This window comes from Chamaea fasciata, unplaced genomic scaffold (assembly GCF_029207755.1).
Source record: "Chamaea fasciata isolate MVZ Bird 193981 ecotype frontalis unplaced genomic scaffold, bChaFas1.0.hap1 SCAF_10, whole genome shotgun sequence".
NCBI classification, from domain to species: domain Eukaryota; kingdom Metazoa; phylum Chordata; class Aves; order Passeriformes; family Sylviidae; genus Chamaea; species Chamaea fasciata.
In genome coordinates, this window is record NW_027094095.1 from 22,097,057 (window position 1) to 22,117,118 (window position 20,062).

The 20,062-nt window shown below is 49.2% G+C and overlaps 1 protein-coding gene across 14 annotated transcripts in view; it reads left to right on the forward strand.

The window, feature by feature from the left end:
- PTPRF (protein tyrosine phosphatase receptor type F) overlaps positions 1 to 20,062 on the forward strand; it is a 381,489-nt gene that overhangs the window by 312,464 nt on the left and 48,963 nt on the right. For 6 of the 14 annotated variants that reach the window (XM_066192652.1, XM_066192651.1, XM_066192657.1 and 3 more), the window contains 6 exons: positions 45 to 189; positions 5,370 to 5,675; positions 8,527 to 8,720; positions 14,877 to 14,903; positions 17,142 to 17,259; positions 19,479 to 20,057. In XM_066192652.1, coding sequence (XP_066048749.1) covers positions 45 to 189; positions 5,370 to 5,675; positions 8,527 to 8,720; positions 14,877 to 14,903; positions 17,142 to 17,259; positions 19,479 to 20,057 — 1,369 coding nt within the window. The remainder of the gene's footprint in view (positions 1 to 44; positions 190 to 5,369; positions 5,676 to 8,526; positions 8,721 to 14,876; positions 14,904 to 17,141; positions 17,260 to 19,478; positions 20,058 to 20,062) is intronic. The other 8 variants (XM_066192656.1, XM_066192658.1, XM_066192661.1 and 5 more) reach the window with 6 other exon arrangements.

Below are 20,062 nucleotides of genomic sequence, written 5' to 3' on the forward strand. Positions count from 1 at the left end.
TTCTCCAATTACACCAAGTAATCTGTTTCCTTTTTTTTTGGCAGCAAAAGGTGGAGTTTGACCCAACCTCCTCATACGCTGTGGAAGGTCTCAAACCAGACACATTGTATAAGTTCCGTCTGGGCGCCCGCTCAGAATTGGGAGTAGGAGTTTACACCCCCACGGTGGAAGCCAGAACTGCCCAATCCAGTAAGTGCCTGACATTCAACACTGCTGGAGACAAATCAAAAGCAGTCCAGTTTCCATCTCCTGGGCACAGAGAAGCCCAGTGCTTCTGCCCTTGTGGGTTTGCAGGGATGCTGGCGTGCAGTTTGCTAAAGGGAGTAATGGGAAAAGTCAGCTGGGGTTTGAATCAGGGCTCTTTGGCAGAGTGGGTGCACCCAAGGGGTAAGTTGTTTCTTCCTGTCCCTTTGATCATACTGTCTTTCCCTAAGGGTAGATTCATAAAAAGTGATGGAGGAGTAAAACAGGCTGGGAAATTGCTTTGGAGAGATTGATTTGAGTGGGTTTGTGCATCTCTATGAATTTACTCCCATGCAGACAAGCTGTCTGGACAGGCAGCATATGGGTATTTGGCTCTAAATGTGACTGTCTCCAAACCTTTGGATTTTCATCCTTTCACTCCCCGTTCCAGCTGCCTTGCTTACACAGGAGTCCATTCCTGGTCTGTACAGTTGATTGTAAGGTGAGGCATCCTGTGAGGCCAGGTGTGTCTGTGGCTGTCAGGCAGCTGGAGGAGTCATTTTGGAAAAGTGGCTGTTTGCCAGGGTTGTGTGAGCAAGTGTGGCTGCTGCTTCTGGGACTGCAGTGCTAGGGGAAACCAGAACAAGCTGCAGTTCAGTTAATAGAGAGGCTCAATAATGAGGTGACCCAGGCAATATCACTTTCATCCTGGCTCTGCCCTGTGTGATCACAGAGCGGGAGTTTGCATTGCTCTGATTGGCAGCTCAAAGTGCTGCGCATAAGCAGATTAGGGCTATCAAAGGGCCCTGCGATAAGCTCGTTTTCACTAACGATTTTTGGGCTTGCCATTATGCAAAGAGCATTAAAAGGGGGAAAAAAGACATTTCCGTTTGCACCGTCTGTCTGGGATTTACTTGCTCTGCGGAGTGAGCAGTTGGCACAGGCAGCCAGCCTTCCCTGCAGGGAGGGCGGGAGCATGCACAGCAACCAGGAGTGTGAGATGGCCATTAGAAAGGGAGCTCTGGCAGGGAAGAGCAGCTCTGCTCACTTTTAGAATGACCTTCTCTTTGAGGAAAACTCAGCTTCATTAGCATACCAGTCCCAGGCATTCCTCCACCTCGTTAAGTGAGCTAATGATGTCTTAGAGCTGCACAATAGACAGGTATGAAAATGGAGAAAGATCAGATCATGCAGTTATAAATATTTGAACATTGAGCAAATTCTGTATATGGGGATTTGTATACCTGTGTCAGATAGCTTTTGTATTGATAGGCAAAGGTTGAAGTAATTCTCCTACCATGTAAATTAATTCCATCAGTAGATGCTCTTATCCTTGAACACACTTAATCAGAGACAGCTCCATGCATAAATGAGTCCTTCAGAGTCTCACAACAGTCCAAGTAAGAGAAACGTTTGCTTCATGGACTCATCAGGGCAGACATCTTGTCATGACCTACTCTACCTGTTGTCTGCTCACAAGGCATCTCACACCAGTCTGTTTTTAAGGTTGTCACTTCTACTGGCCAGTGGTGCAGTAGCTGACTGGTTCTGGCATCGGTTTAGTCAGAGAAATGTGCATAGGCTGAAGGAGATTTGGCGTTTAGCCACAGGAGAACCTTGGTTTGAACAGTGAAGCCCTCCTCACACTGAAGGATCTAAGAATTCTTACACTGATCCAAGAAGTGACCTGGGTCTTGGTTTACGGGCTCCTACTTGAAAAGATTTCTGATGGCACTCAGTTCTATGACAGAAGCCATTGGCAGTTACTGCTGAGTTATTCAGTGAGGGTGACAAACCGCTGTCTGAACAGCCCCAATGCAGTGTGGAGCCTTGAGTAATGGGAGGCTCAAAATCAAGTAGGTCTTTCAGAAAGCTGTGCTTTGCCTTGGGAGAAGTTGTGTGCAGAGTGCGCAACTTCCGGTCAGAAATCCTTTGATCTTTAATTAGCAACACCTTGTATTAGATGGTTGGATGGGTTTCCTTTGGCCTTAGAACTTATTAATCTAGAAATACTACAGCTCCCAGCTTCAAATTGGTCTCCTTCCTGCACTTTGCCATCTGGTTACCCTGAGAAAGGCTGTTAGATCATGGAGCTTGACATGTTCAAGTGGGACACAAACTGCAGGGGCAGTCAGATTCCTGCTTTCCAAAAAGCCTCTCTTCAGTCTCTATTCCTGTCCCTGACAATCCAGTCATGGGGAAGGTAGGAGGCCTGTGATCACTAATGACTCACTAATGGGCTGGAGAAGGATGCTGGTCTTGCTTTTCTTGTGGCACCCCTGCGCAGGAGTTAGTAGGCATGCTTGTGTGGGAAGGCCAGAGGGAGGCAGTGCCCTTTTGAGCCCTTCAGCAGCACAGCTGAGACGTCGTTGGAGCAGGCAGCTGCTTTTCCAGGCTGTCTTTCCTGCTAATCTGCTCACTTAGTTGCTGGGCACCCTGCAAAAAGTACAAGCAGTGCTGCTTTGAGGGCCTGAAGAGCACGGGGGAATTTTCCAGGAGTCTGCAGTGCCTCAGGCAAGCGGAATGATGCAAGAGAGAAACATCGGCTCTGTGCCCATTAGGCCTCGGCATTAAAATGCTTTTCTCCCTTGAAATACTGAGGTGGGTCCTAAGTCTGCCTTTTCCTTAGCCTGAGGATCAGGTGGGTTGGATGGGTGCACAGAGTTGCTGTGGGCCATCGGGGGAGGCTGTCGTGAGTAGCCTGGAGGCAGCAGAGGTTTGAACAGTGTGCGTGTGTGGGTACATCTGCATGTGTGGGTGCATGATGGCCACCCAGTCTGCTCTTTGCTAGCCCCAGGAGGGGCACTTCAACTCCTTGTGCATTTTAAGTTGATCCTGATCATGTTATCAAGTTTTGTTTTGCTTTCTTTAAGTGTTAATCTGAGTTTCTGCCTTGCACATCATATGTGTGACTCTTACCCAGTCAACAGCCTACTTTTGACTTGCCCACACTGCCATCCAAAGCTGCCTTTGGAGAAGGAGCTCACTGCTGCTTGTCAAGGGAAGATGTGGAGGTTCTGTCAAAGCACGTCTCTTCTGTGAAGGGCATCTGCAGACAGTGTCAGTGGGAAGGTTTGCCAAACCCCTTGTATCTCAGCTATCCTGTCTGAAGGATGCCACCAGACACTTTGTCTACATTATGCCCTCCATTGTAAGTGTTGCTTTGGTGCTTTATCTTCCTACTCTCTTCCCTGCCACTTCTCTGCTGATTAACCAAGAGTGTGAGGATTCACTTTTTACCCCTGTGTCCTTTTCACTATACCAGATGGCAGGGCTGATCCTGTGCTGTCTGCTTCCACGCATTGTTTTGACTTCTCTTTCCTCCAATGTAGCTCCCATAGCAGCAGCCTGACTGCTCAGGCATCGTCACTTCCAGCTCTGTCACTACTTACTCTCCTCCATCTTCCATCTCTCCAGGCATCTGAGCCTGAGCATCAGGAATGTTCCCTGTTCTCTGAGCACAGGAGTGGGAATTAAAAGTTACGTGCAGTCTGTAATTGTTTTTGCAAGCAAGTGGGCCTTCTTCCCAGCAAGCAGAGGTCACCGGTGGCTTTGGGAGGTCCTGCTGCCCTCTGCTTTCCCAGATCTTCTGCCACTGCCAACCTGTGCCCAGCAAAGCTAAGGCACCATTGCTGAACGCTTGAATTACCTGAAGTCCTTGCTGCCGTGTGGAGTGATGTATGTTGTGTTCACCTTTGCACAGGCAGTGAGCAGGCAGGGTTGTTCCTGTGCCCCTGCAAGGCTGGCTCTGCTGCATTGGTGTCTGCAAGGACTGAAGCATGGGGAAGGGCAGCAGGTTTTTTTCAGACATTTCTATGTTTCTTGGTGCAGTGAAGTATGGAGGCTGCCTTTCACCTGCCGTGGCAAAGCAAGATACTTTGTACTCCATTACTGCTTGGCCACACAGCTTGCTAGTCTTAGAGCAACAGTGTGCATTTTTTTTAGTGATGATGCCCTGCCCCCTCTGCTTAGGGCTGTTTCCTTCTGCATGTGCACCCATGGATGGAGCCGTGTCACTCATTCCTTCCCTGACTATGTGGGCTCCTTTCCTTCTCCAGACTTCCACTCTTGCCTTCTGTGCAAGCATGCTGTCTGCAGCATCCCAGGGCAGTGAGGCCAAATGCCGGGGCTGATGCTCCTGTGAGAGGGCTTCCATGCTGCCAGAGCCCTGGTGCAACCAGACAGAGCGTCTGCAAGGCTGGAGAAAGGAATGAACCAGGCAAATGTCCTAGGGATGCTTTGCTTTGTCCAGATCATCTCTCCTTTCCTGATCTCTCTTCCCCCCGCCCAGATTTGTTTTACTGCTTTTCCCCATTGTGCTGTGTGGAGAGACTTCTCTCCCAATGATCCCAATGAGAAGCAACTGTTGCCTGGATCCCATTCCTCCTCCTGTGGACAGATAACCTTGCCAGGGCTTAGAAGTTAATGCAAACTGCAGGTGCTTTTTTTGCTTGGGAGGGGGCAAAACCTGCTTACCTTCCACTGTACAAATCCATAGGCCAGGGAGCTACTGAGGCAGGTAACCAGTGTGGCAGGCATGAAAGCAGTCAGTCCCAGATTCCAGGGACATGTGCAAAGCAGCACAACCACGTTATCTCCTGTTCCCCCATGGTGCCTGGCTCCCACCTGGCTAGGATGCAGCATACAGCTGATGGTCATGATTTTAAACCCTACCAGGACAAACTACCTCCAGCCTCAGTCACCTGCCACTCCCGTTTCCTCTGCTTGTCTAGGAGTGAGTTTTCACAAGCCTTCCTACAATCTGGTGTGTGAGCTTCCCTTCTGCCACTCTTGCTTTCTGCAGCTTTCTACCTCTTCTGGTTTCCATCTGCTTCGGATCTTCACTGAAAGTGTCTTTCTTCTCCCTACCAGTCCCTCTCTCACACCCTCCACATGCCCCCCTTCCCTTACTGCCATTTGTTGTGTTTGGTAAAGTGAGTGTCCAGAACTGCTGGGGGAAGAAGTGTTCTCTGATGCAGAACAGCACTTCCGTCTCCACGCTGTTCATCTGGCCTTCAAATACAAATTTCCCCCCTGGTGCCATCTTTGATGATCTGTGAGGATGGCAGACAGTCGTCCACATGTATGTTCATTGCTCTGTTGGCTGGGTAAAAGTTCCCTGTGCATTTTGGTTTGTCCTTCCATTCATTTCCCTTCATCTCCCCACTTCATTTATTTATCCCCAGCCCCCTCCGCCCCACCCCAAGAAGTCGAGTGTGTAAGCACCAGCTCCACCACCATCCGGGTAAGTTGGGTGCCACCGCCCGCCCAGAGCCGCAATGGGGTCATCACCCAGTACTCCATTGCCTACCAGGCAGTGGAAGGAGATGACAACACCAAGCATGTGGTGGATGGCATTGGACGGGAGCATTCCAGCTGGGAGATCAAGGACCTGGAGAAATGGACCGAATACAAGGTGTGGGTAAGGGCTCACACGGATGTGGGGCCAGGACCAGAGAGCGTCCCCGTGCACGTGCGCACTGACGAGGACGGTAGGTGCTACTGAACAGCTCCTTCAGCTGCTGCCGTGGGTTAACCAGGACTCTCCTAACTGTGTTTGCTGGAAAGGGGGGGAAAGGGAGCAGGGACACTGACCTGGGAGCGCCTTTCTATCAGGACCAGAGGCTGTCAGGAGCAAAGCTCCTGGGAGCGGATCTCAACAGTTGCCCTGGAGTGGGGTTGGGGAATTGCTTTGCTGGCCCTTGCTCTGCCTCCAGGTTGTGTCAGATACCCCATTGTGATCCTTCAGAGTCCTGTTTGCGTCAGCAGTGCTTCCTGTGCATGCAGGGAGGCAGTGCTCTGCTTTCCATTCTGGTTTTATAGTGGCTGGTGGTGGATTCCTTTTTCTTGAAGGTAGAATGAGCTCTCCCAGCCAAAGGCTTCTCTTGTGAGATCAGGACTTAAAGTTTACTTGTTGACCTGAAATCCAGCAAACTAAAGAGGGGGAAAGCAATCCATTTGAAAGTTGTAGATCCTGCAGGAAAGCTGCTTCCTCCTCCAGCTTCCAGGCAAGCCACAGCTTATATAAAGCTGCTCTTCCACTCAAGAGTCAGAATACCACACGTACAGAGCACTTTACTGGATACGACAGCTTTAAAGAGAAATTGCTTTGTATTAGCAGGGCTGTCAGTTATGTCACCATGATTTAAGCCATTTCCTTTGAAAGTGCCAGAGCTCAGGGTGACAGTAGGAGCTCCCATGGCTTCATGCTGACCCAAGAAAGCTGCAGATTTAATGGAAGAAGAAAGAGATGGAGTGTCCAGGCAAAGAAAGCATGATCTCTGCATTCCCCAATCAGTGTAGGAAATGGAAACCAGACATGTTACAGTTTCCCTAAATGGGCTGCCACTGTCCCCTATGTCTCCATGGCTCTGAAAGTGGCGTCTGGGAATGCTTGCTGACTGCATTCCTGGGCTGGCAAACACATCTGTGTGTGTGTCCTGCTGCCTGTATTGTTTGCTTCAGTTCTCATTCAGCAGAATTGTAGCCCAAGGGAAGCTGTTACCCCAGAAATGTCGCAACAAGCTCTCTCAGTTAGTTTTTGGGCACCGTGGTTGGACATTCCAGCTTAGCTGTCAGGAGTGATTTTGTATTCCTCTGACATGCTGACGCTCAGTAGATAGCCATGATGAAGGAATGAGAAATGCTAAACTGTAGTCTGAAAACAAATTGAACTTTCCCTCTTTGGATCTCAGATGCAGCACATACTTCCCATAGTGGGGTAGGACAGAGTTCCTCAAAACACTGTAGTCTGCTCGTATTCACATCTTTTTGTGTCCCTGCAACATCCCCATATCATGTCCTGCCACCTTCTCATGGCAGCAGAGCTTGACACACAGCTTCTGTCTGGTTCTCAGGGAGGATCTTGTTTTCCGCTTGGACTCCCAGCTCTGTGTGTGGGCAGGTGTCTTGCCAGGGCAGGAGAGCCCTGTGGCTTGTGCAAGGTCACTGCACTAAGTGAATTGTGGATTACAGCATAGGCAGCTCCAGGCAGAAGGGGGTAACTGTTCAAGCACAGCGCCCTCCATTCCCGTACCTTGAGCTGGCCTCATGGTGCTACAATGCTCCGTTCCTCCTTTCTCTATTTTATTAAATTATCTACAATTACGAAGGACATCTGGGGAAAAATAATGAATTGCCCTGCAGCTTAAAAACTGTGCTTACCTGCTGGGTAGCTGTTTCTTCCCATTTAGTTGGTTGAAATAGCAATACTCATTATGTCTGCTTGTCAGGTATCCATCCCTAATTATCTAATACTGATTTCTTGCTGTGTTGAGAATTGGGGCATATGAGGTTCCAAACCTCCGGATTTTCCCAGGGCAGTGGAAGGTGAAAAGGGGTCCTGCAGATGAGGTGCTAGGATGAAGCCCAGGTCCTTCACTAGGTACTGGGCACTTGGGTAGCATCAGTATCCTCCACAGAGAGTGTACACCTCTATTCCCAGCTGCTTCAGCCAGAAGGAGCTTTCCAGGAGCAACTGAGAAGCTAATTTTTTAGAATTGACATTTTTGTCACAGTCAATGCAAGAGCAAAATATAATAAGGAGGTAATTTTTCCAAATGGTAAATAGGGTATAAATACATTTTTTAAACGGGCCTCACCTTGCAAGAAAATTGATATTTTCTGGGCAGTGTAATTTTTCATTTTATTATCAAAAAGCATTCAGCTAGCCGTGCATGAAATACAGTCCCCAGAGCTGTCACAATCCCCACAGGCCCTTTATCTGGCTGAGTTCAGTGACTGCTGTCTCTGAGCTCTGGATTATTGTTTTAGGATGGTGCTTTTCCCCCTCATTAACCTCTCACTGTCACAGGGGAGGAGCAGGTGTGTGCTCTGGCGGGTGGCAGATACCTGGGCTCCCTGCAAAGCAGACTCAGCACCCAGTCATGCTACCTTGGACTGCTGGACTCGGTTTAGATGGGTCTGAGAGGCAAGATGCAAAGAAGGCATTAAAAACCTCTGCCTGTGCCCCAGGGCACCCTGAGCTGCGGGGGTATTCGTTATATTGTGCTGTATTTTTGTATTCTTCCTTGCTCCCCTTCTGCTGGAGATGAGAGGGATAGATGGACCTTGAGTCTAAATCAGCACAATGACTTTTATTAGGGGTACTCCTGCGTATTACAGTTACGCGCTTTCCTACTGAGAGTAGCAAAAGGGGATGTGGTCATGTAGTCAGGGATGTGTTCATGCTGAAAGACCGCAGTGTGCTGTCCTGGGCAGGTACAGGAAGCTTGTACCAGTAGGGCCGTCCTGGCAGTGAAGTGGGGAAGGGTAGCGAAGGAGTGCGAGGTAGTGACAGTGATTGTGTGGTAGGTGCTAACTATTGTCCCGTGTGTGTTGCAGTGCCCAGTGCCCCACCGCGAAAGGTGGAGGTGGAGTCTGTGAATTCGACTGCCATCCGGGTGAGCTGGAAGCTGCCCATCTCCAACAAGCAGCATGGGCAGATCCGCGGGTATCAGGTTACCTACGTGAAGCTGGAAAACAACGAGCCCCGAGGGCAGCCAGTGATCAAGGACGTCATGCTGTCAGAAGCACAGGTACAGTGTGGGGACCACCAGATGGTGGGCATGGCACCTTCCCTCTCTGCAGAGGGCAGGCTGGCTGGATCCAAGTATTTCTTGGCCTCCTCTTGCAGCTCCAGAGCATGGGACTCAGCCTGCCTGAGCGAGGCAAACAGTTTATCGTTAAACTGTGGCTTAAACATGGGTAAAAAGTTTAATCAGGAAAGGATTACTGTGTAAAAGTCGATGTGTTGGATGATGTTCCTCTCTTACCCCTTCTCTGATGCATACCTCTCTGCCTGCCACATCCTGTGCAGACTCCAGCTGGAGCAAACTGCACTTTGCCAGTCCATTTATAAATGGTCAGAAGGTTTTAAATAAGCCTTGACTCTGTTTCTTTTGTAATGCTGATTATGTTCAGGGGAAAGTGTCTTTCTTGGTAGCATCTACCTGGGTACTGCCTGCTTGTGAGGCACGTGGGCAGAGCATGCCAGGCACTCCTGTCTCAGCAAAGCCTCCCCTCCCTCCTGCTTTTGCAAGGCAGGGACTTGGTGTTGCTTTGCTTCTTGAAACAAAACTGTAGGTGAAGCCAACTTAGTGCGGGAAAGGCTGGGGAGGAAGAAAGAAAACAAGGTGGAGGCCCACATCCCCTGTAAATGACTTTGTCCTCTGCTGTCCCCTTACAACAATCTGTTCGTACTTAGGCGATCTCCTGGATACCTCACTGGCTGTGAGCTGCAGCCCTCTTCCCACGCACTGCTCCAGGCATGGCTGTGCACTCTGCACAGCCCAGGAATGCGCAATTGCCTCTTTCCCAAGGTCCGGGGAAGTTTTTTGTGCTCCGTGTGCAGCGAAATACAACTCTTCTTTGGAGCAGGGGTCCTTCATCCTGGATGACCCATGCTTAGTTCTCAACTAAGATAATCGTATAAATGAAGAACAGGATCTGCTGCTGTTGGAAGCAACAAGGAATCGATTCAGAGCTGGCTTGCTTGAATGATGCCCAGTATAAATACTGGAGAGCTGCAGCGATTAATTGATCTGTCTCCTGAATGCAGCTGTGAATCATTTATGCGTTTGTCAGTGGGGTGTGCAGTGCACAGAGGCAGCTTTATTCGCCATTCATATTCCAAAGGATAAAACTCAGTAATGATGTGGAAGGGGAAACTTTAAAGTGAGAAAAGACTTTGAGGGTCCTTGCAGTGTTGTCTGGGGCACATCTGTTTATGTTTCAGATGTTGCTTTAATAGTTAGAGAAGCTGCTTACTGCCCTTGACTTACGCCAGGAGGATGTGATCTTCTGTGTTGTTAGAACAATTGAGGCTGTGTTGTTCAGCTGGAGTTTGGAGTTAATGGGTTGGTCCCAAGTGTAGGTGGGCGAAGCTGGCAATGCTTTTCTTCTTGGTGTTTTCAAATATTTTATGCTTGCCCAGCCAGTTCTGCTTTCACTCCTTACTCATACATTTCAGAGAGAGAAATCCCATGCTGATGTGCAGAATGAGGATGCCAGAGCCAGAAACTTTTGAAGGAGTGCTGGATTTTGCATTAGTTTGAATGTGCTGAACAAGGAGGCAAGGTCCTAGAAGTTTCCTGGCCTGTCAGGCTCCTTGCCGGTCTTCCATATTTGGTGCATTTATATGGGAAAGTTCTTGATTTCTGTGATATTGTTTTCCTGCTGTGTATGGTGCCGAACTCATCCAGTGTAATTTTTGGGTGGAAGTGAAAATGATAGTTGCAGAGAAGCGACTATTCTTAAGAGTCATGTCACTCTTGGGATAAACTAATGATGACCCTGCAGGGAAGAGGTTTCACTGACTTGGCAGAAGAGATCTCTATTTCCCAAAAGAGTGAGAAGCCAGGCATGACCTGTGCTTGTGATGAAATACATCTATTCCAGATGCTGAAGAACCCTGTAAGAGCTGCCATCTTTCAGTACAACAGTGCGTGTCTTTGCAAACAGCCAGATGAAACTTTAACGAGTAGTCTTGGAAGAGTTATTTCCTATGAAAGAAAACAGAAAGGTACACTGGAAAACCTGCCCCTGGAGGTCATAGGATGAAGATGGCCACAGTTCAGTACTCATAAACAGTCACAAACGTTTATATCAGTGCACAGGGAGAGAATTAAATGGATTAAAAACCTTGGGGTCAGAGAAGAAAATCGCTGGACAGGTAGGCAGAGCCCCTCCTCCTGCCTTGCCAGGCTGTCTGCTGATTGGAGTAGGTATGTACCACATAATCTGCTTCCTGCAGACAGTGTGAAGACACCGATACTAAAGCTGACTCATGATTTTTTCCTTATTGAAGATGAGAAATGGAAAGAGAGTAAACGAAGATGAAAGGCAAAAGGCAAGGGAACGGAGATGTTAGCTATGCAGATAATATGGATTCTGAGCTTTCAAAGCCGTTTGAGCGGAAAAGACTAAAACATCAGCAGAGACGTGGGGGCCCTGGTGCTGGAGAGATCACATTTTATTTTACAGCCTCCTGCCTGGGCAGAGTAATCAGTTGTTAAGAAGGTCCTGTGATGGAGCTGAGGCCTCTCCCTCCCCTCTGTGGCTGTGCCTGTGCCTGTGACTGATTACCTCTGTCAGGATTCTGTGTGCTTTCCAGTCTGAGCTCTCACCTCCTACTGGCAGCCTGATGGACAAGCAAATGTGACCCTACCCTGTGGAGGAACTCCCAGGGTGTGTGCAGCTGGACAGCTGGATCAGGTACCTGCAGCAGCTCTTGCCCTGGCCATGCCTGTCACGGCTCAACCGTGTCCCGTGGTGGGCAATGGCAGAAGATTCATCTCTGTGCCCTGGGTCTTGCATAAAGCACATTCAAGCATCAAAAGAGGGCTTTTGAAAGGAGCCCAGTGCAGGAGCTACACTCCACCCCTACATCAAGTCCTTGCCAGCTCAAGGGAGCGAGGGATAGCAGGGCCGTGGGACACAAGCATTAAGCTTGACAGGGACAGGCAGGGGCCCACCTCATTTCCTTGGTCTCCAATCTCTGGCTAGCTGCTGCATGTTAGGAGGGGCAGTGGGCTTGAACCCCTCCATACCTGCAGATCCAATCTGCCCAAACAACTTTGCAGGGCTGGCTGGGGACAGCTGGCTATACAGAGGTCAGGCTTTGTGGAGAAGAGACTCCTGCCACCTTCTCCTCCTGCTCTGCAAACTGAGTCATGGCACAGGAAAGGTATGTGCTGCCCTCAAGAAGGGCTGCAGGCTCACAGGAGGGTGGTGTGGTCTCTGCAGGGAGCACTTCACCAACCAGCATGCAAACTGAGTGCACATCCCACCAGCTTGCTCCAGAAGAGCAGGAAGAAGAAATGGCAATCACTTCAAGCTATTGGATTGAGATCAAAGGAGAAAGCAGATACTTCAATTCTCCCTGAGCAGTACCTACCCCAGGCACAACACAGAGGATTTTACAGCCTCCCTCTTTCATTGTGTGATCGTCAAGGACCTTTCTCTGAATGTACTTGGAACATCTCATACATATGTACTTGCCTAGGTGGGAGTCTGGCATGGAGGTGGGATGTTCTCTGCTTCCTAAGTGGGACAGAACTGTAAGGCATCGTCCAAGAGGCACTTCAGTAAAGGACCAGGGTAAAGTTTTGATACCATCAGACTCCTCTGCATCTCATTGACTGAGTTTATGTCTGGAGTTCCACTGTTGCACCACAGTCACTGAATCAGAGAGAAAGACCTGCAGGAAAACCAATATTGGCTCCCCGTAGCTGGGACTGTTGAGGGTTTGAATCTGTCTTTTGCAGGAACCTTGGTCAGGGAAAACAGCCATTCCCTGGTGAGACATGACTATGCTGTGTTGAAGTGTAAAATGAAACATTAAAGCATTGCAGCTGCCATAAATACACACTGTTAGCTTTAGCACTTCCCAGAGCCATCCTGCCTCATGCACACAGCCCTCTCTCAGTTCTCTTTATGACTGCTCCTGGGCATTTCAGATCAATTTGTCTTACTGACCAACCTTAAACAGTTAAGAAGCAATTGAGCTAGTTTAAGGAAGGAAATGTTTTGATCTGTAGATTAAATTTTCGTAATGAAACTGAATTTCTATGAAGGTATTTATGCAGGCCTGGCTTTTCACAGTTGTTACTCCAGCACAGATCTCAAGGCATTTCTTTGCACTCTGATCTAATGCAAGATTAAAGTCCACTGAAACATTAGAGCAAACAGAGTTTGAACATTAAACACTTGGTTTAAAATCCTAGGGCATGATAAACTCCCTGCTGTGGAGTGAGAGGCCTCCTGAGCCCAGCTCTGCTGTGCTGTTCCTTGCAGTGAGGTGTCACATTCTGCTCCTGTAGCTACGTGGAGGCAGGCTGGGGTGTTCCCAGCCAGATGGCTTCCACCCACCAGGGACATGCTTTTGTAGGAGAAGTGAGTACCAGGCCTCGGATCCTTCCTGTGACAGGACTTCTGCCAGCTTTTAGATCAGCAGGGCGGAGTGTGTGGCTGTTGACCATGGTGTGGGCTGGCTGGCACAGGTGGGACATAAACAGCAATGACATGGGTTCAGCTAAGTGTGCAACAGCAGAAAGGGCACCGAGGTGTGTGTGGGTAGAGAGCCTTTAGTCACCATAATACTTAGTGAGGGTCTTGGCTTTATAAAAAGTATTTAGGGGCAACTTCACCTCTTCATTGAAATTTACTGTTAAGATGGTTTAGGGGATAATTGTACTGCAGTCTTATGGCATCTCATATGTGAACTATAATAAAATCTTAGAGGAACATTTCTCCAACTGCAGCTCTCTGAATTTAGAGAAAAAAAATAATGAATATTTTGAAAGTATGCCATGTATTTTACTGCTGAGGTGAGTACTATGCCGCTGTGATAGGCTGCAGCCTTCGCAAGCCGCATCAAATAGCCTGAGTTCAAAAGGCAACTTGTATCTTTGATGCCATTTAGTGCTTCTGTTGCACTTGAAGGTTCCCAAACACTCCATCAGTGTTAGCTGAGCTTCCCAGGGTCCTGAGGAAGTTGGTATCTGAGCAGTTTCACAGCTGGCAGGTCAGGCTCAGATGCAAGGTTTGCCAGGGCTCACACTGTGAATCAGGGGCAATAATACCTATCTTCACTTTCATCTCTGTGCTTGAACCCACGGACCAGTGCTTCCTCCAGGCAGATTTAGTAACGTGAGCTGTAACGCATCCCCTTGGCTGAGAGAGTTCTGTGTGATCTCTGCAAGCCTTCCTTTGCTGCACCAACCACAAAGAGCGCTGCTGTGGGCATGCGTGGCAGCAGCCAAGATCTACTGTCTCACCACCCCAATGCAGCTTTGATGCACTACAACCCCGAATCCAGCCAGAAGAGTTCAGAGTCTGTATTGAACGGCCATGGCCAGGAATTCATGTGAGCTTTTGGTGGGAAGTAGGTTGTGTAGAAGCTTTCCCTGCAGGGCTGCTATTGCCAAATGAGTGTTTGCCCATTTTGTGTTGTGTAATTGGGAGTGAGAAGCTGTTTCCTCAGTACATGCACAAGTTTGAACCTCTCTCCAAGCCACGCACCACTGTTGGAGAGGAGCAGCTTAGTGTGAAGCTCTGTGTGAGATCTCAGCTTCTCTTTCACTGTTGATGACAGACACTTTACGGTTTTCTGAAGTCCTCAGAGTATTTTCTTACAAATAATACAAGAAAAAGAAGCTCTAGAAATGGTGCATTGATGCTTCCCTGCAGAGAGTGCTTCTGTTTTGTGTGTTGAAGTCTTTGGTTCTCAACAAGAGATGGTGGCTGGAGGATCAGTAGAACAGAAACTGGAGATTAGGCAGCAGAGCTGTTGTGAGTGACTTGTGGGGCAGCAGTCACCCTCAGAGCCTAGTTGGTGCTACCTATCCCTTCTTGCTTTTGTTCATGGAAAAAGCAGAAAAATGCAAACAAAGCCAGAAGTGGAAAGGGCTGCAAAGTGCACCTCGCCACCCAAGTGAGAAGAAAGCTCTTTGTTTGTGTGAATGATCTCAGAGTCATTGTGCAGGCTAGCAGCATGTCAAAAATTGCTCTATGCCATTTCTTCCCTTGGCACAGCCTGTATCAAGTGACCCTCTGTGTATAAATGTTGTAATTCCCCCAACCCAGTTCTGCTAACCCTTGCTGTTGTCGTCATTGTCATCCCTTTCCTACACGTTGCCCCTTAAAATTCTGTGTCTCCATTTTTCTCTCCTCCTTCCTTTCTTCCTCGTCAGTGGAGAGCTGAGGACTCCGTCGACCATGTAAGTACCACTTGTGTGTATTCCAGGTTGGAAGAGAGGGGTTTGGTAAATCAATTTGTGAATTTTGTAGACACAGTACTGTCAAAACATTCCTTTCACTCCCTTAATGAGGCTGGAGAGTTACATTGTGAAACCTTCCACAAGCAGCAAATCCAGAGAAAATTGGCATTTAGATAGCTCCTAAATGCAGAAAAGCAATTGGCATTTCCTATAATCTGTATTTCCAGCTTGTTGCAGTGCAGTTTTAGGCAGGTTCGAGTGATCGACTCAGGAGGCTCATCCTGCAGTAGTTGGCCCACCAAGTTATGTGGTAAAATTAGATACACATCTTTAAACCACATTGATCGTAGTCATGAGAAATAACCTACACCCTCAACCATGACCTTTGGTTGGAACACAGATAGTAATAAGAAAACAATCACATTTAAACAGTTGAATTCAATTTTTCCCCACATAATTCTGAGATATAAATTTGGAGGAACAAACTAGAAAATGACCTTTTTAGAGTCAACAATTCAATTACGTGCCCTACTGTGAGCTTCCCCAGCACGATGCGTTTCTCCTCCTGCTTTAAACGGAGCATTCTTGCTCGGAGTGGCTTTGTCATGACAGCACTGTGTTTGCATTATGCAATCAGACCTTCTTTCATCCATCCCTCATCTCTCTCCCCTCCTCCCAGCTTGCTTGCTTCGCTCCCGGTGGCATGCTTCTGCGTGAGAATTTCTCTTTGCATGGGTTTGGGAGGAGTGAATTCTCTTGGGATGTTCAGAGTCTGCAGGTTTTGTGAGAGTGCTTCCCCGCGGGTCCATTGGCACCGATCAGACTGTGCGTCCACTCACCCGCACACATGATCTGCTGCAGGGGCGGAGTTGGGATTGGACTCTGGTTCACACGGTGATTTTGGCGGGGTTCTTGTTGGTGCTTGTTGATACTTCTCTGGGCTGGCTGGTTCTGCGATGGTAACGTGGTGATTTTGATGAGTAAGCCTGGGCAGGTAACCTGAACCAGCAGCACTGACTGGAAATCAGCAGGTTTAGTAGTGTGGGTGTTTGTGCGAGTGAGTGATGGGAGAGTGGCTGCGCTCTGAGAGCAACCACAGGCACCCCTTGCACCCCTCAAGCTGGCAAGGATCCCCCAGGCAGGGGTCAAACCCCTGGAGCATCTTCTGACAGTGCTCATGCTGCCTGCTCTCAGCAGCTCAAACTTAACCCTCTCCATATCTGCTCTTCTCCTTGTCTGAAGGGGTACATAACCAACGTGGCGCCTCTGCGCCTTTCCAAAAGCTTCCCCAGCCCCTTCTCCAGCCTGCTCATCTCTTGCTCCCTGTCCCAATGGGTTATTAATGTTAATGGCCCAGACACTCCCACAGCACCCACAGATGAACACTGCTCAGGAGTACCTGCCCGAATTGCTGGTAGCTGCTGGGCTCGCTGTGCTCACTCGTTTGCAGGCCTGGCCAGCCAGGCTTGGCACCAGTCACGCTGCTGCTGGAGGCCAGGAGGGAGGAGTGCTGCTCCTCTCTTTGATCTCAAATTGAAGTGTGGAGCCATGCCCTCCTCCTGCCCAGAGGAAGCCAGAGCATGCAAGGATGCACCCTGTGAGTCTGCCCTCTCCCAGACCTCCCACGATGCAGGTTTTCCCTCTAGGTCTTGCCAGGGCCTTGCACTGACCTATCCCATCCCTGCAACCCAGTGCCTGGCAAGGAGGGTGAACACAATGCTTAGAGCTGCAGGTGCTCCCTGCCCGGGGCCCCCCCACCTCTGCACTGCCTCCCTGTGCTCCCCACAGCTCTGCTGCAAGTGATGACTTTAAAAACCCTGGAATTAGCCCCCAAGAGATTCTCATAGCCAGGTGAACTGGCTTTTGCTCTGGTTCACAGCTCCATAGTCTTCTTACTTAGCTTTCACACAGAGCCATATCTGGATCAGATCTCCCTCTTGGCAGAAGCCGTGGGAGAGCACAGCTGCTGACATGGGTTGCTGGTGGGTCCCTGGAAAGGCCAAGTGTTAAAGGCAGGGATTGAAATGAGGCAGGCGAGTGTTGGAGTGGTAGCAGTTGTTTGCTGGCTCTGTGCAACATGTGTGTGTTTGAGCACGATGCATGAGTGTGAGCCAAGGGAGTGTTGTCAGTGTGTTGCTTTTGGAGACACTGACCCTGGTGCCTTCCCTTGGCTCACTCCAGTAACAAGTATTTGCTCTTCTCGTTTGCCTCCTCTCTGCCTCATAAATGCACTCCCAGGAGACAGTCATTGGAGGCCTGCTGCCAGAAACCACCTACTCCGTCACAGTTGCTGCCTACACCACCAAAGGAGACGGTGCCCGCAGCAAGCCCAAAGTCATCACCACCACAGGGGCAGGTGAGTGTGGGGAGCAGGTGTCACATCCTCGTAGGGGTGGTGGTAAGACCTCCCAAGAGGTGTGTGGAGAGTATGGCCAAGGCCAGGAGGAAGCAAGAGGGTTGGAGATGCTGCAGAGGTACAAACTCTTGTGATCTCCAGCCCATACTTAACAGGCTTTGCCACTGGATCACCTGAGCAAACTGCAGCAAACTGATGGAGAGATGCTACCAGGGCTGGTGAGAGGGCAGTGAAACTCATGAGTCTGAACTCATCTGCATAGTTCAGAGACCTGGGAAGAGGAAGCCTGAAAGTCCAGGCCCTCCCTCAGCTTTGGAGTCCTGGCCTGTCCTCACCTTGTTCCTTTAGGCAAGTGCCATTTCTTGCTTCCTGTGTGACTGCAGTGCCACCTGGAAGGGCCTCTGGCAAGGAGGGCTCCTAAGAGGTGCTTCTCAGCTCCCCTCTGCCATTGATACTGCTTACATAGCTGAGCCTGGCTGCTCCTAGAGCCATGGTAAAACCTGGAATGCAACAAATCTGCCATAGAAGTGCTGCAGACACAACTTCTAGGTCCTGGTGATCCCAGCCGGCTTGGTTCTGCTGTCTGAGTAGATCGTACCTGCGCCTGGAGCAGGGGCACCCAGGAGTCATCTGGCGCTTCCCTCCAGGTGTGGTCAAGCTTGCCTTTGGCAGTGATAGCAACTAGTTGACATGGTCTTGTCCACTCACTAGCCTGTCCTACAGCCGATAATCCTGCTGCTTCCTCACACCAGCCACAGGAACAGTGTTTTACCACTTGTTTTTATGGGAGTGCAGCTTGCGCAAACTGAGAGCGTTTGTTCCTGGTGTTTTTAAACAAGGAACAGCTTGCTGTCTCCTCTGCACTGCATATGGGGAGCTCCAGAGGTAGTTTCCACTGTCACAATCTCAAATGCTGTCTCCCTGGTGCCTTGCCATGATGTATTTTCTGTTCATCAAATTGCTACAGCTGTCCTATAAACAGGAAGAGCTTCCTAAACATCCCAGTGTTGTACTGTAAACCACAGCGGATCTTCCCATGTTATGATGAACATTTTAAGGTTAATATTTGGAATCAGCTTTGAAAATACTGTGTCCCTTAATACTAGCTGCTGTTAGACGTTGTATTACAAGTGCAAGGAGGATGGCACTGGCAATGAGAATGTAATTGTATCTCTTAAATACCTACAAAACTGCCCTCAGGGCCTTTGTTAGAGGCTCGACTGCAGGCATGACCTCAACGGGGAGCGTTGGTGTCGCCCTCTGATGGCATAAAGTGGGCATAATTCTGGCAAATACGGTTTTCTCTTCTGCTCGACTGTGGGCTCATACATTTCAAAAAAACTGCAAGAATATTTAACTAGGTTTGGCTGCAATCCTGGCTTTTTTGTTATTTTTTTTTTCCAAATCTGTGGCCCCATGCCTTTGATTCTGAGTATCTTCCCTATCAGTTGATTTGTTTACAAATCTGAGCTGATGTGAAGACGCATCCTTTTTTTAACTGAAGGAGATCAAGGTATTAAGCCATCAATTTAAAGCCATCAGTTCCTGACCAGTGACGGCAACACCCCTTGACTTGTACAGCATAAGCAAAAATCCTGTGGAATGCTTGTGTTCACCTCTCACATCGACACTGACATCATGAATCTACTTCTCAGCTAAACCAAAATATATTCTGATGGCAAACAGCCCACCCAATTCTGCTCGCTGCCTCTGCAGATGGTAAAACTGCAAGGTTTCAGGATGAAATTTGTCTGCCTCCAGACAGACCAGGGTGCTGGAATCGGGCTTCAGGGTGTCTGGTGTGGTACAGTGCATCAGGGCCAGCATGGCCTGGTGCTGTGCACTGACTGGAGTGTCTGAAGACCACTGATTGGGAGGACGGGCTTCAGATCTTCTCTGAGATAAATATGATGCTTTGAGGTACTTAAACGTTTCCTGTAAAAGGGGATGAATTTTGGGGCTGGATATGGCTGAATTTATTTCCGGTTTAAATGGCAGCTCATGGGAAAATGGCAACCAAGAGCTGGCTGGCTCCAGCTTCCTTCGCCACCGGATTAGGGTCAGTCTGCTTCTATCCCTGTGAATTGTCTGTCATCCTCTTCACCCTGTTGTCTGAACTTTCCCACTTTCCTCAATCCTCACGGACTGAGCAGCACGGAAGCGGTCCTTCCTTCCCCTCCTCCCAGGCTATAGATGGTCATTGTGTGTTTATGTTGCAGTCCCGGGGAAGCCCACCATGATGATTAGCACGACAGCCATGAACACAGCCCTCATCCAGTGGCACCCACCCAAGGAGATGGTAGGGGAGCTGCTGGGTTACCGGCTGCAGTACAGACGTCTGGATGAGGAAAAAATGAACACAATAGACTTCGGGAAGAGAGACCATCACTACACAGTGACTAACCTGCACAAGGGGGCCACGTACCTCTTCAAATTGTCTGCCAAGAACAGAGCTGGCCCAGGAGAGGAGTTTGAGAAGGAGATCACAACTGCCGAAGATGTGCCAAGCGGCTTCCCACAGAACCTGCGTGTGGTGGGTCTCACGACTTCCACCACAGAAGTTGCCTGGGACCCCCCGGTCTTGGCAGAAAGGAACGGCAAGATCGTCAACTACACAGTGGTATACAGGGACATAAATAGCCAGCAGGACCTGGTTAACATCACCAAGGACACGAGTATCACTTTGACAAATTTGAAACCTGATACCACTTACGACATCAAAGTGAGGGCCCGCACCAATAAGGGGGCTGGGCCACTGAGCCCCAGCATCCAGTCCCGGACCATGCCTGTAGAGCAAGGTAAG